This window comes from Myotis nattereri (genome assembly GCF_964212035.1).
Source record: "Myotis nattereri genome assembly, chromosome: 9".
Classification (NCBI taxonomy): Eukaryota; Metazoa; Chordata; class Mammalia; order Chiroptera; family Vespertilionidae; genus Myotis; species Myotis nattereri.
The window spans coordinates 73,037,928-73,051,429 of record NC_138084.1 but is presented as its reverse complement, the minus strand read 5'-3'; the positions used below and the strand labels follow the sequence as shown (position 1 = coordinate 73,051,429).

At 39.6% G+C, this 13,502-nt stretch overlaps 1 protein-coding gene across 1 annotated transcript; it reads right to left on the bottom strand.

Moving 5' to 3' along the window:
• Positions 1-872: 872 nt before the first annotated feature.
• Positions 873-12,605, bottom strand: CASP1 (caspase 1). Its single transcript, XM_081099458.1, has 10 exons — positions 12,591-12,605; positions 11,726-11,992; positions 8,666-8,728; positions 6,501-6,616; positions 5,664-5,837; positions 5,023-5,257; positions 4,470-4,613; positions 2,202-2,311; positions 1,402-1,505; positions 873-965 (listed from the first exon to the last, which is right to left on the bottom strand). The coding sequence occupies exons 1-9, from the start codon at positions 12,595-12,597 to the stop codon at positions 1,407-1,409; spliced, it is 1,215 nt and encodes a 404-aa protein (XP_080955584.1). The 5' UTR covers positions 12,598-12,605; the 3' UTR covers positions 873-965; positions 1,402-1,406.
• Positions 12,606-13,502: the final 897 nt, after the last annotated feature.

Sequence of the window (13,502 nt, the reverse complement as noted above, 5' to 3'; positions counted from 1 at the left end):
TTTTATGGGTAAGTTCTGAAGGAATCTGCATCTCCACTCTCCTCATGCTTCCCTGTAACTGCCTAAACATGCCTTCATGTTTAATTTTCGCTGAGGGTGACTTCTCACTACCATTTTTTTTTTATATTCTTTGAACAATGAGTCATCAGAGAAGCAGTCTCAGGCTGTAGTAGAACAAATGCATGGCAGTAAAAAAAAGATATGTACAGAAGATTAGTTAGTGGGGGGAAAAAAGACTGTGATATTCAACTTATACGGTCTTCAAACGGTCAGAAATTCACCTCTGCTCCTAATGGATTAGGATTAGGATTAGGAAGGGCTCAAACTGCATGTGAAAGGCAGTCTTTTCAGTCCTTCCCAAGTCTAGCATCGCTGACTGGAGGATTTTACCCCAAACTCATTACCGACGCACCACACAAGGATGTTGCTATGTATACAACACATACATAGGGTATCATGTATTGTCAGCTAATTGTTTTGTGTTTGTTGGGTTCTGTTCCCAATAGCACTGTAAACTGTGAGCTGCCTGGAGTTGAGTCAACATTACTTTGCAGCCCTAAAAGGCCTTAGGAAAGGACAGAAACATGTAATTTCTGGGAGTGGTAAATTAGGATTTTGGAGGCATCACTTATCGTACTCTGCATCCCTCCTGCGAGCAGCAGGTTCTTTGAAGTCAGGTAGCTACTGTGATTGGCATCTGTATCACTAAAACTGAAAGCCCAGAAAATGGTGTCTAGAAAGAAAGCATGGTGCTATTAAGTTGTTTATTGATCATGGATCAAGTCTAAGGACTCTGGATCCATTAAAAGCTCCTAATCCCACTGCTTATCTTCTCAGAGTAGAAAAACACCATAACAACTTTTCATTTTTTTAAATTTCAGATTTATTAGAATGTTGAAAGAAATGTCTGTTTCCTGCAGACATGATTCCAAAAGCGGGAACAGGATGACAGGACTCCTGGTTTCCTACAAGAAAACACACATACACACACACACACACACACACACACATATTTAAAAAAGTGTCCTGTTAAAAGAAATGCAAGTTAAAAGATCACTCCACTTGTGGGGACAGAAGGAAGAGACCATGCTATGTCTACATATTGCCCCACTGCGTGAAAGGAGGCGCCATCTAAAACCGAACTTTCATCATCTTATGGCCACATCTCAGTGTGTATCAGCTGACCCCGAGAAAGGGGCATCTGACTGCTGAACTTTGAGAGAAGAGCAGCATGCTCTGCACTGAACCAGCAGAAAGCATCTTTTTAGTTCCTCCCATTTACTACACGAGGCCTTGAGCTCTTGATAAGGATGGAGTTGAGGCCTTCTTCCCCAACCTCACCCCCCCCGCCCCCGCCCACCCCCCCACACACATCTGTCCATTGACACTGATTCAACTTACTTATATTAATGTCCTGGGAAGAGGTAGAAACATCTTGTCAAAGTCACTCTTTCGGTGGTGGGCATCTGTGCCTTACCATCAGGTGACTCAAATGAAAACCGAACCTAAATTGAAAAGAGAATCTCTAGTTTTGTTTTCTTGAACAGCAGAAACTTCACTTAAGCTGGAAAAATTAGAGAAAGTATAGCAAAATAAGTCATAAAAGCAAAAAGGTTGTGCATCTGTAAGAATCATAGTAATATACATATCCAAGCATGGGATGACCAGACTGTTTAAATCTGTTGCTGGATCTAATTGCTATGGACACAGGGAAATTGGAGTCCACTTATTTGTCTCCTTAGGGTTCAGGGGGAGTTAAAATAAATTATTATTTTCTGGGTGTTGATTTCTAGATCCTAGCAGATGGGATCTGCCTTTCAGATTTGCTGACTCAGCAAAGAAACTCAAAGCTCATTTGGAAAGAAGGGCATTTCTGAGAGATAAGCCTGTCCAGAGTTGCTCCCTAGGTTTCCATCTGGAATAGTCAAGTACCCAGGGAAATAGAGTATGAGAAACATCTAGAGCAGCGGTTGTCAACCTGTGGGTCGCGACCCTTTGGGGGTAGAACGACCCTTTCACAGGGGTCACCTAAGACCATCGGAAAAACACATATATAATTACATATTGTTTTTGTGATTAATCACTATGCTTTAATTATGTTCAATTTGTAACAATGAAATTGGGGGTCACCACAACATGAGGAACTGTATTAAAGGGTCGCGGCATTAGGAAGGTTGAGAACCACTGATCTAGAGCCTTACCTTTCGGAAAATTTCCTCCATGTCACAGGACCAGGCATATTCTTGCAAATTTTTGATAAGTTTCATAATAAAAAGAGAGCCCTGTTTGGGATGTCTCCAGGAAACATTATCTGTGAATAAAGCACATTCCAAATCTCATGCAAAGTTCTTGTCTGGCCAAAAAGATGGAATGCTAGGATTTCCCCTCCAGCTGAGGAAGCCTGTTGAGTTCATGCTGCTTTCTATACACTGTTTGCCATCATGTAGTGATTTATCCAATGTGTAATGAGTATATTTTTACTGATACTTGACAATTGATAATGCCATATGAAGGATGCCATAGATGGGGCAGATGTTAGTTTGGTATTATCTTAGGGTTCACGGATCTATAAATCTAGTAGATACGAAGGGGAGGGCAGAATGAGGTAGAGGGAAGTGATTGGGACTTAGGGAAGAAATACCTGAGTGTGGATCCCAAGAGTATTTGTTTACTGACTCTAATTTAAGTTATTTATACACTCTGAAATGCAATGGCCTTGACTATAAAGGGTAGGGAGGGTAAAATTTTCTGCCACAAAAATGTATTGAAAGATTAGATATAATGTATTATTAGTGTCTAGGGGAATATAGGATGTGTTATACCCAGTCCATACAGGGTAATTACAGTAATAACATTCCAAATATCAACCTTGTAAATAATTTAATTAAAATCAAATACTACTGATCATAAGGTATTTGTGCAAAGAAAAGGTTAATTGAATATAAGAATGCTACCAATATAATAGAAGTACAAACCTAAAAAAAAGTAAGAGAGAAAGATCGTATTCTGCTGGAGGAAAAAACAGCCTTATGAAAGAGAAATATTGAAGAATGATATTAATTATATAAATAGTAGACACATAGAAATCACTGAGCCATTTTAAAATTTTAAAAATAAATATATAAGAGAAAAGTGGTATAGCTCTGTATATAACCATGGACACAAGCTTTAACAAAACCTTTTAGCCAATAATATTGATAATAAAACATGTAATAGTAATAGGTTAAAATTCTATTTAATTTTATGGTGTTTTATGAAGCCGGTTCCTATTAAAAGAAGGGGATGGGAGAGAGGATGGAGGCAGAAATCTCCACACGTTCTTTGTGAAATTAAGGGAGTAAATCGCCCCATGTGTTCAGGAGAGCACCACAATGTGCTTGCAATTAACACCAGAGAAAGTGAAGCTACGTTTACTAGTGGAAGATAACTAACTGACGATAACAGAATTGAAGTTTATAAGTGCCAACTGCAATGGAGGGGTGAGGAAAGTAAAAGAAAAGGAGAAAGAACTCAGCAAGACAGATTTTGAGAAGCCAGGAGGTCTACAAAAGACTATATAGCCAGAGGTAAATCTTTTTGGAAGGCTGGAATAAAGGGTTTTAAAGAAAATTTATGTCTAATACTAAAATCTGCTAAATACACTCAAGCTATAAGTGTGTGGGACTTTTTGCCTAGCATCACTGTTTTGATTTTTGGGGAAAAAATGATGGATTTCTACATTAAGACATGGTCAACACACACACACACACAAAATGTGAATTTCAAGAAATTTCAAAACATTATATATATATATATATATATATATATATATATATATATATATATATATATATAATCAGTGAGGAATTCAAATAAAGTCCAGAGAGGCTAAATAACTAAGACTATTTTACAAAATACTAAATGGCAGGGACAGATTATAATTGGCAGTATTCTTAATCCATAGCCTAGATTTAGAAATCATATGTTTTTTTTTTCTTTTTCATCCACTCTATACTTCTAGTTGAAAACAATTTAACTTAGAGGTTCAATATGCCTCTTCTGCTTTTTTTTATCTCTCTCTCTGCCCCTATAAAAACTACTTTTCTGTAAATACATGCTGATGTCTAAGCAAATTGAACTGCTGACTGATCCCAACTTTGTAAACCTTCCCTAAGTGGAGTCAGCTTCTAATTTACTTCCAGTGTAGGTATTTCTCAATGAATCCCAAGCAGTTCCAGGAAACTATGTTTGCATCATGGGAGTTTACTAATTACTAATTTAGTGAAAATATATGTGATCTCTGTGGGTAAGGATAATTGGAGATTTAAACTAGGAGGACTGCTTTAGTTGTTCTTCAGAAGTGTCATAGAAAGTGCAACAGATATCCATTCTCTACAGAGTGCGTGTGTGTGTGTGTGTGTGTGTGTGTGTGTGTGTGTGTTTCTGTATTGGCAATGCCCACAAAGGTGTTCTATACAGGCACTCATTACCTGGCGTTGAAGAGCAGAAAGCAATAAAATCCTTCTCTATATGGGCTTTCTTAATGGCATCATATTCAAAATCTTCTGGAGCCAATGAGAAGTCATCTTCAGAACCTTTTGCTGAATCTTTTAACCACACCACCCCTTCATTCTCTAGAAAGACAAGATTTGATACCTTGTTACTACCAACAGCCAAAAAGGTTTATTTTCTCACTTAAGCCTCTGTTCAACCATATTTACTAATTTATTTGTGGCTGTCTTTCATTCATGTACGTGTATACACGTACATCCCAGGAACTATCTTCTTAACAACCTTCTTTTCTATGAACCCTAAATGAATTCTAATGATACTGAAACATCAAAGTCTTGAGACTAAAAGTGGTATCTCTTTAGTTGAAAATAGAATAAATATCTACTAACCATTCATACAACTCACAGAAGCTACAGTTTTGTTTGGTCACAGTAGGTATTCTTTGACAATAAGGAGCAGGCACAAAACATGGATGGAAATGATGAGGTCAACACTGGCATATCTTGTGTTCTAACAGACATCAGCACTCACCGCCACGGCAGGCCTGGATAATGATCACTTTGGGCTTGTCCTTCAAACTTGGACAGTTATAAGTGTTCAAACTTTGAAAGATGGTGTCTATGTCTAATATATCGGAGGCTTCCTTAGAGTGTTTCTTCCCACAAATGCCTTCTCGAATACCGTGAGACATGAACACCAGGAACGTGCTGTCAGAGGTCTTGTGCTCCTCGCGGGCAGCGAAGGCCCTCAGCTCTGCCTTCATGTCCTGGAAAGAGACCAATCCATTAATTTTGGACTAGGAGATCCATTATCAGAGCGCCTGGGGAATTCAATAAAAAGGCACTTAAGGAATTCCTGGGTAATATCAAAATCAATGGGGTACAAAAGATAATTTAAGTTTTAATTTAAACAAAGATGACATAGAGTTATAGGATGCCATTTGGGAATTTCTAGTAGAGAGGAAAGGGTATTATTATTTACAGAACAATTTCCAAATAAAAATTTCACTAGACTTTTGCTAAAAGACTCTTTGTTAGGAGGGGTGAGAAGCACCCTCCAAGGGCAAACTTAACTTTTATATTATCAAGAAATTAAGTTTCTGGTGCTACAACCAAAAGCTATTTAGTAAAATGAAGGGTGTGATCATTGTCCTACATTCTGGAAGACCTTACCGAAGCAGTGAGATCTTCTTTAACATCCACACTGTATCCCAGATCTTCTAGCAGTATCTTCATACCTCTGATATCAGCATCAGCTCCTGCTCTCCTGGGAAGCTTCTCAAACTCTGTGTTGCAGATAATGAGGGCAACACGTGTCCGAGTAAACTTTCCCATTATTGGGTAAATCTGTCGGAAATGCAAATTGCATTATGGTCCTGGTCCCTTTAATTATATATTCATCTTGAGGATATAAGACTGTTTCTACCACTCTAGTTCTACCCAGAAAACAAATTTCATGAACCATAGTTACAGGAAAGGCAAATTAATCTTACTATAGGAGTTAAAATAGAACTTACAAATGCCCAGATAACAACTGGTAAGGACTTAATTTTTTTTTTTTTTTGAGTTAAGATTTGAAAGAAGAACAGGCTTTGATGCAAGAATGACAGAATTTTAAAGCTGACTCCTCAGCTTATTGTTTTCGCCAACATATTTTATCATCCAATGCACAATTTCCTGATCTATAACATGGGCTATTTTTAGGGTTCAAGGTGTTATTCAAATATGTTTTCTCAACTCTGCAACTTGCTTAGAACAGTATCTGATTCATAGTAAGCATCCAAGGATGCCTTTGTTGTCATTATAAGTATTTATTCAGGGAGCTGTATCAAACTTAGAACTCCATCCCTAAACCTGGGATTCTAGGAGATAGGAGCCCTTTATGTAAGGGAAGCAGCAGGATGATTTTCTAGAACTTCTTTAGGAAATTGGCTCTAAGAAAGCTCCACTGCCCTTTCAAAGAGTTTCCAGTGTTTCTTTCACCCGGATCCTGTTTTCTGAGCACAGCACCTCTGCTGACTTTTCATTCCATATCTTTTGGGCTATGTCTGGGGGGCAAAGCTTGAGGCTCCCTCCTGGTCCTGGGAATGCAAGCTTAGCTGGGTTGTCTTGCACTGCCTGGGGAGCTGCAACAGACAAGAAACATTATGAATAATGGCACCCCTGAGTGTCCCGCCAGGTGCTCCTCACAGCGTGAGCTGCATATGAAGCCACAGAGGAGGAAGTGAATCCTTAAAAGAAAAACCCTGGCCAACTCTGCTGAGTGAGTCACTGCTATGGGAATACATTCCACACCAGGGGAGGTTTCTATGGGTGCGATACAAGAATCAGCCTTTACCTCTGAGGATCGGCATTTTTATAAACATTTTAGATTAGAAGAATAAAAAGGGAATTTATTCAAGACTATGCATGATAGAACTCTCAAAAACCAACTAACACGTTAGAGAAAATATTTAGGACATAAATTTATTTCAAATTATTTAACTTTGATAATAAGATATAATTGAGATAGAGCTTAATCACTCTATTTCAATGTTTTTAAAATATATATGCTTATTTTTTATTTACTTAAGATGCATTAGAGATGGAAAGGAAGAAAGGAGGAAGGGAGAGAGGGAGGAGGGGAGGGAGGGAGGGAGGGAGGAAGGAAGGAAGGAAGGAAGGAAGGAAGGAAGGAAGGAAGGAAGAAAGGAAGGAAGGAAGGAAGGAAGGGCTTTTGTTCTGTTCTCCAGGATCTCTCTAATGTGTGTATGTATGGGGAGGAGGAGGAGGAATACTGAATATATTAACTAGAATGACTATGAAATAGAATGATAAATGCTAAAATCAAGATGCATACTAGATGGATTTATAGCACTAAACATTGATTACACCAATATATGAGGAAGAGTTTTAACAGTAATTTATGTGAATAAAGCCTTTAGGTTTATTTTATTACAAATTCAACACCATCCAACAGTGTGATGTACTTGCTAAAGAAGTAACATAATGTCTTTTTCAAAATAAATATATTTCCTCAATATTTGGAAGATCTATCAAAAACTAACTATTCATACAAGAAAGTTATATGCAATTTTGAAGGAAAATTTGAAGACATTTTCATACATTTAATTAGGCAAAGCAAGGCAGGCTGAAATGTGTTTACTGTGGGTAAAGTAAAAAATAATTGGAATTAATTTATTGAAGAAAACTATAGAAATCATTATTAGATGGAAGAAATATTCTATTTCTTCATACAGGAATCTGAGGGACAATGGCAAATATTAAAGAGAAATATTTGAATTACATTAGAGCTCATTTTTCCTAGTAAAGGAATGAGCATTTGGTTATATAGTGAGTGTCTCCATCCCATGAAATATCTAAGGAAAAATTCATGGGATAAACGCCCCTAATAGATTTAGTACAGTAATTTATAATTTGGTGAAATATTTGCATCTGTGGCCTCTAAATATCTTCCAAAATTTAGAGAAAATAGTCACTTTCAGCTGAAATACTTCAAGAACTGTGGGTAAAATACTGTCCCAGGACAAATAAAACACTGATTATTTAGTAAATAAGAGACTGAACTCATAAAGCTTAAAGTCCAGTGGGGGACAATGATGAATTTATTTTTTAAAATACAAGAAAAATATAGTGAGATTATGGCAGGAGAATCTTAGGGAACTGTGGGAATAGGAGCTCTGAACTATAGTAATACAAAGAGAGTGGCTACACAGATCTGGATTTGAGAGAGGAATCAATAAATCTCAGATACTGAAAGATAGAGCTGAGAAAGAAGAAAGAGCTAAAAATTGAATTGCAAGTTTCTGGTTTGAATAACTTGGTAATGATGGCAACATAACAAAGTGAGAGAAAACTGGAGGAGAACCAAGGTGTGAAGGAAGGCAGATGGCAAGTTTAGCTCTGGATATGTAGAGAAAAAGGGGTCAAGTTTGGCGTTCAAGTGGGTAGTCAGAATTTGAGACACATATTCAGAATTTGTTGGTATAAACATGGTAGCGAAACTGCAGGAATGACCTCTGCTAAAGCAGAATAGATTGAAAAGAGCAAAAGGCATAGGATCAATCCAGGAGAATTACCCATTGCCTCCTCACCCCGTGTTTATCCCATGAATCTGCAGTTAATGTCAAGGAAGATGGGGTTCAAAAATGCTCTTGCTTTGAACATTCCATTACCTGGGAAGGGAAGAATCTCTGCTTGGGAGTCTTGTGTATTATGATCAGTATTTGATTGTGCACCTGAGGAAAGATAAGGGCCATAAATTAGTCACTTATCTCTGTTGGAAACTCCCTATTGAAAACAATGTCCCCAAGCTTTGATCTGTTCAAATAGCTGTCTACCTGGAACCACACTCAGCACTGAGAAACAAAAGCCTCTCCACGTTTATTCCTGGACATTAACATTTGAGGCAGAACAGAAGAGTGCCTGCAAGTGAATCCCTTGATTTCTGCTTTCTATGATGAAAGTGGCACTGAGATTCCATCAGCTATAGAAGCAAGAGTGCTCTTAATATGCGTGTTTCAAGGTGGCTCCTGAGGTGATCACTACTGCATAACAGGTATATGCAAAGTGAAGCTGTGTAACACAGAGGTGATTTGGATTTAAAAAAAAAAAAAAAAAAAAAAAAAAAAAAACAAGAAAAGACTTGCACAATTACACTGCCAAGATTTATCGCAGCGGAAAATGATGACGAGGTGACTCACTTCTCCACCATCAACCAGTGTTAAGTTACTTTTCTAAGTGCCATAGGTCAGGAAAGTGGTAGAGTTAGGATATAAACACAAATCTGGGCTCTGGTTAACTGAACCACTCTGCCAGCCCACAAAGGGCACTGCGGATTTATGCACGTGACGGGGGCCCTGGCCACAGTCTCTGTAATCTGCACTTGCCCTACTCAGTGGCATGCTCTGAGGAAAAAACAAACAAACACTGAAAAGCCTGATCCACTATTTGGTTGCATAAAACAACTCAAGCCTATTAATGCATCCTCTGAGGTCACGATTCATTATGCTTATCAATTTCAAGGACAGGAATTACATTTAAGGTTCTTAAAGTTTTTATAAGGATCTCAATCTATACATATATAAAAGCCTAAGTGACTAGCCTACCAGCTGTTTAACTGGTAGCTATGATGCTAAATGCAGGAGCAGAAACTACAGACATGAAAACATGGAACAGACTGATGAATCTCAGAGGCAAGGGGGAAGTGGGGAGGGTGGGAAGAGATTAACCAAAGATCTTATATGCATACTAGAGGCAACGTGTACAGATTTTGGCACTGGTGGGGTCTCTCGGCCTGGCTTGAGCCCTCTTGCAATCCAGGACTCCTTGGGAGATGTCAGAGAGCCAGTTTTGGTCTGATCCCCGCAAGCCAGGCCAAGGGACCCCACCAGTGCATGAATCCATGCACCGGGCCTCTAGTATAACAATACACACCTTGGAAGTTTAATCCAGAAATTCTAAAAATTGGCATGTGCTAACACATGTAAAATACACTGAGTTTTCATCCCATAGTTACAATTGAAGACAAGATTTCCATAGATAAAATATGGTCCACTTCCCTGCTCTGCATGAGGGAGAACCATAGGCTGTCCCTCAAAATGCTGAGCCCAAGGCGACAGACTGCAGCTCATCCCATCCTTCCCATCCAGACTGCTGGACTAACTTAACCATCAATAAGTTCAAGAAGGTTTTCTGGAGGAAAACTTGTGGTGGCAGGAGTGTACATGTCAAGAACTTTTTTTTAGAAAGATCTCTGCCATTAGAGTCATTCAAATAAGTCATCAAATTACCATATTCTGTGGCCCTGAAAACAATTGCCAAGTAGATGAGAGAGAGACAAAGGCATGACAGCCTGACTGAGGAGCCGTCAGCTGGCAAGCAGCCAGGCAACTGCAGGTGTTGGCTTTATTAGAGTGGTTTGTCCAAGTGCCTCTAGGACTCAAGGATTATGAACTGAAAGGAAGAAGAAGAAACTGGGGCAAAGAAGAAGAAACTTTGGCTTCTATACAATTATTCTGAACCCTATTGTTAGTATTGATTGTCTTTAATTTGGGGGAGTGTTAAATGGAAAAAAAAAAGGTATTAAAAGAGAAACAGGAAGTTACTGAGAGATGAGCTTTGCTATGCCAGTAAGCCAGGCATAGGCTTCCCCTAGTCCTGGAGAAAAAGAGGTCTTGCTTTCAAAGAACAACTTTTCCCTCTGATTGCATTTGGGGAGCATAAAAGAGACCAGGGGTTGAGAGTCCGCCAGAGCTCCCATCTTAGCTGTGTGGGAGCCATAGGCACTATAGATAGAAGGGGCAGGTCAGATGCCTGTCTGTCTTGTATCAGGGCCTCAGGAGCATGTGAGGTAGAGGTCGGGCCTTACACAATGGTCTACAGCAGGGATCCTCAAACTATGGCCCGCAGGCCACATGAAAATACAAATATTGTATTTGTTCCCGTTTAGTTTTTTTACTTCAAAATAAGATATGTGCAGTGTGCATAGGAATTTGTTCATAGTTTGTTTTTTTTTTAAAAAAAAAAACCAATGGTCTGAGGGACAGTGAACTGGCCCCTCCAATGGTCTGAGGGACAGTGAACTGGCCCTTTGTTTAAAAAGTTTGAGGACACCTGGTCTACAGCCTAGTTCCATGCTAGTGGACAACATCACTCAAAGAAATTGCAAGAGGGCAATTAAATGAAAGAGTCCACATTTAAAATCCTAGCTTTTCTGTCAGGATTGAGTTTATTCTCTGAGTGCTTCACCATCATTGAAATATTTTATTCCTCCTGGAGAGCAAACTTTTGGAGAGAAATTATAAAACTATTCAATGACACACTTTAAATCTTCATGTCAGATAACTATATAAGTTACTAGAAATTCCTAGACTTAAGTAACTAGCTGACTAACTAACTAACTAACTAAACAAATAAATAAAGTGCCTTTCCAGAAGGACTAGAGAATGTGGTATGAAGTTTATCAGACTGTTCTCATAAACTTCAACAACTGAGCTACCATATACACAGGATGGGAAGTGAGTTTTAATTATTAGAAGGATTCTGAGGCTAAAGGAATAAGAATAAAGTGTAACGAGACAGGGGATATACAATAGTGCCACTGACTTAGAAATGGGGCCCTGAAGACAGATGTAAAGAAGTTGTGGGCACACTATCATGACCAATGAAGAAATCCTATGTGGGTGCAAAGACCCGGGGCCTGAGTGGACTTTGGTCCGAGCTGTAGACCTTACCTGAGGGCAGCCCCATCTTCTCTGCAAGGTGGGAGTCGATTTCACGGATGTGATCGATACATGCTTGGCTTGCCTTGGCCCCTTTCCGAGTGACTGAGTCAATCAAAGCTCGGGCCTTATCCATATCTGTGGCATTTTCACGTCTTACTTTCTCCATCTCCTCCTGGTTCAGCACCCTTTCCTCTAATAGGTCATCCAACAAGCCATTTATTGTGCCCGAGGTCACTGATTGGACAAAAACCAACCTCTTCTCCTTCAGGACTTTGTCTGTTTGAAGCACAAGGATCCCTCAAGTTACTAAACGTCCTCATTTTCCTCTCAAGTCAGCAACAGCCTCCTTTACATTTAATCCATAAAATGACCTTCCCCAGGGAGTTCAGTCATCCTGAGCTACCCACATCCCTCACCCTCCCCTCAGTGCCACCCAGTGTGCTCACTGAGAGCCTGAAGTCCGAGATTTACTATCAGTGCCTCCTGTTTATTCAACTCTGCATAATAAAAGAAGGAAACAGTGATAGCCTATTTCCCTTGGGGACAGCAGCTGCTGGTACCCATCTCATGTGGATCCTGCACCCTTTGGCAGATAATTCAGTTAAGATTGCAAAATGACAGGGTGAAACCAGGAAAGCCCAGTTCCTTTCCGGCCCTCACTTTGCCTTTCTGAAAACTGAGAGTCTTTGGGGCCCCTTCTCTACTTCCCTTTCTCCTCTCTCCTCTTTCCTCCCTCTCCCTCAGTTCTGTTCACCTAAACAGTCACAAAACCTAATGATGGCTTCCCCAAAAGCCAGCCACTTTCAAAAATTTTTCCCTTTTAGAAAGTAACAAACAAACAAACAAAACAGAACAAAAAAACCCCAAAACTCACCGGCCATGGTTTTTCTCTCCTAGCCTTGGAGTGCAACTTGAAACTGAAAGCATGTTCCACCTTCCTTTTCAGCAGGGCGTGTACACTTATTAGGAAATACCAACTGCTCATTCATATGCATGTCTTTATTTTTCTCCGAAGTAATAATCTTATTGCTTACCTTCAGAGTGCCTCCTGGTGTACGTCCTTGGAAAATTTCCTTCACCAGCACTGGATGAGGCTGGGGTAGGAAGGGAATGCAGCCCAGAGGATAAGAAAGTGGAGAGAAAGTATCCATTCACTTCAACTCACACACTAATGAATCTCTCATTCATTAGGGAGTGTGATCAGGAAAGCTACTCATCCTTTGGTGTCTTAGTCCATTCACGCTACTGTAACAAAATGCCATAGACTGGGTGGCTTATCAGCAAGAGGACTTTATTTCTCCCAGTTCTGCATCTGGAAGCGCAAAACCAGGTGCCAGCATGGTTGGCTTGTGGTGAGGGCCCTTTACAGGGTTGCAGACTGCTGACTTCTCACCATGACCTCACCTGGCAGAAAGGGTGAGCTAGCGCTTTGGAATCTCTGTTTTAAGGGTATGAATCCCATTCATGAGGCTTTTGCCCTCATGATCAGTTCAACTGCTAAAGTCCTCAACTCCTAATACTGTCACCTTGGTCCTTAGGTTTTCAACATCTGAGTATTGGAGGGACACATACATCCAATCTATGGAATTTGGAGAAGTTGAACCATTGTGATCCGTGCCCCTGTCCTGCAGATCTGCTATGTCCTAGGAACTATGTGTTTCTGAGAAGCAGCTCTGCTATTAGGAGTGAAAACATTTTTCACCAGAATCAAATATTTTCTTATCTAACACTTTCTTTTCAGATGATTCGGTTTTGTGGGATACTGTAGAGACTAATGGCTCAGACT

Coding starts and splice junctions, on each gene's coding strand:
- CASP1 (XM_081099458.1), bottom strand. Junction 6,617..8,665: donor AGAGATTCTTCCCTTCCCAG/GTAATGGAATGT, acceptor TGTCTGTTGCAG/CTCCCCAGGCAGTGCAAGAC. Junction 5,838..6,500: donor GGAATGAAAAGTCAGCAGAG/GTGCTGTGCTCA, acceptor CATTTCCGACAG/ATTTACCCAATAATGGGAAA.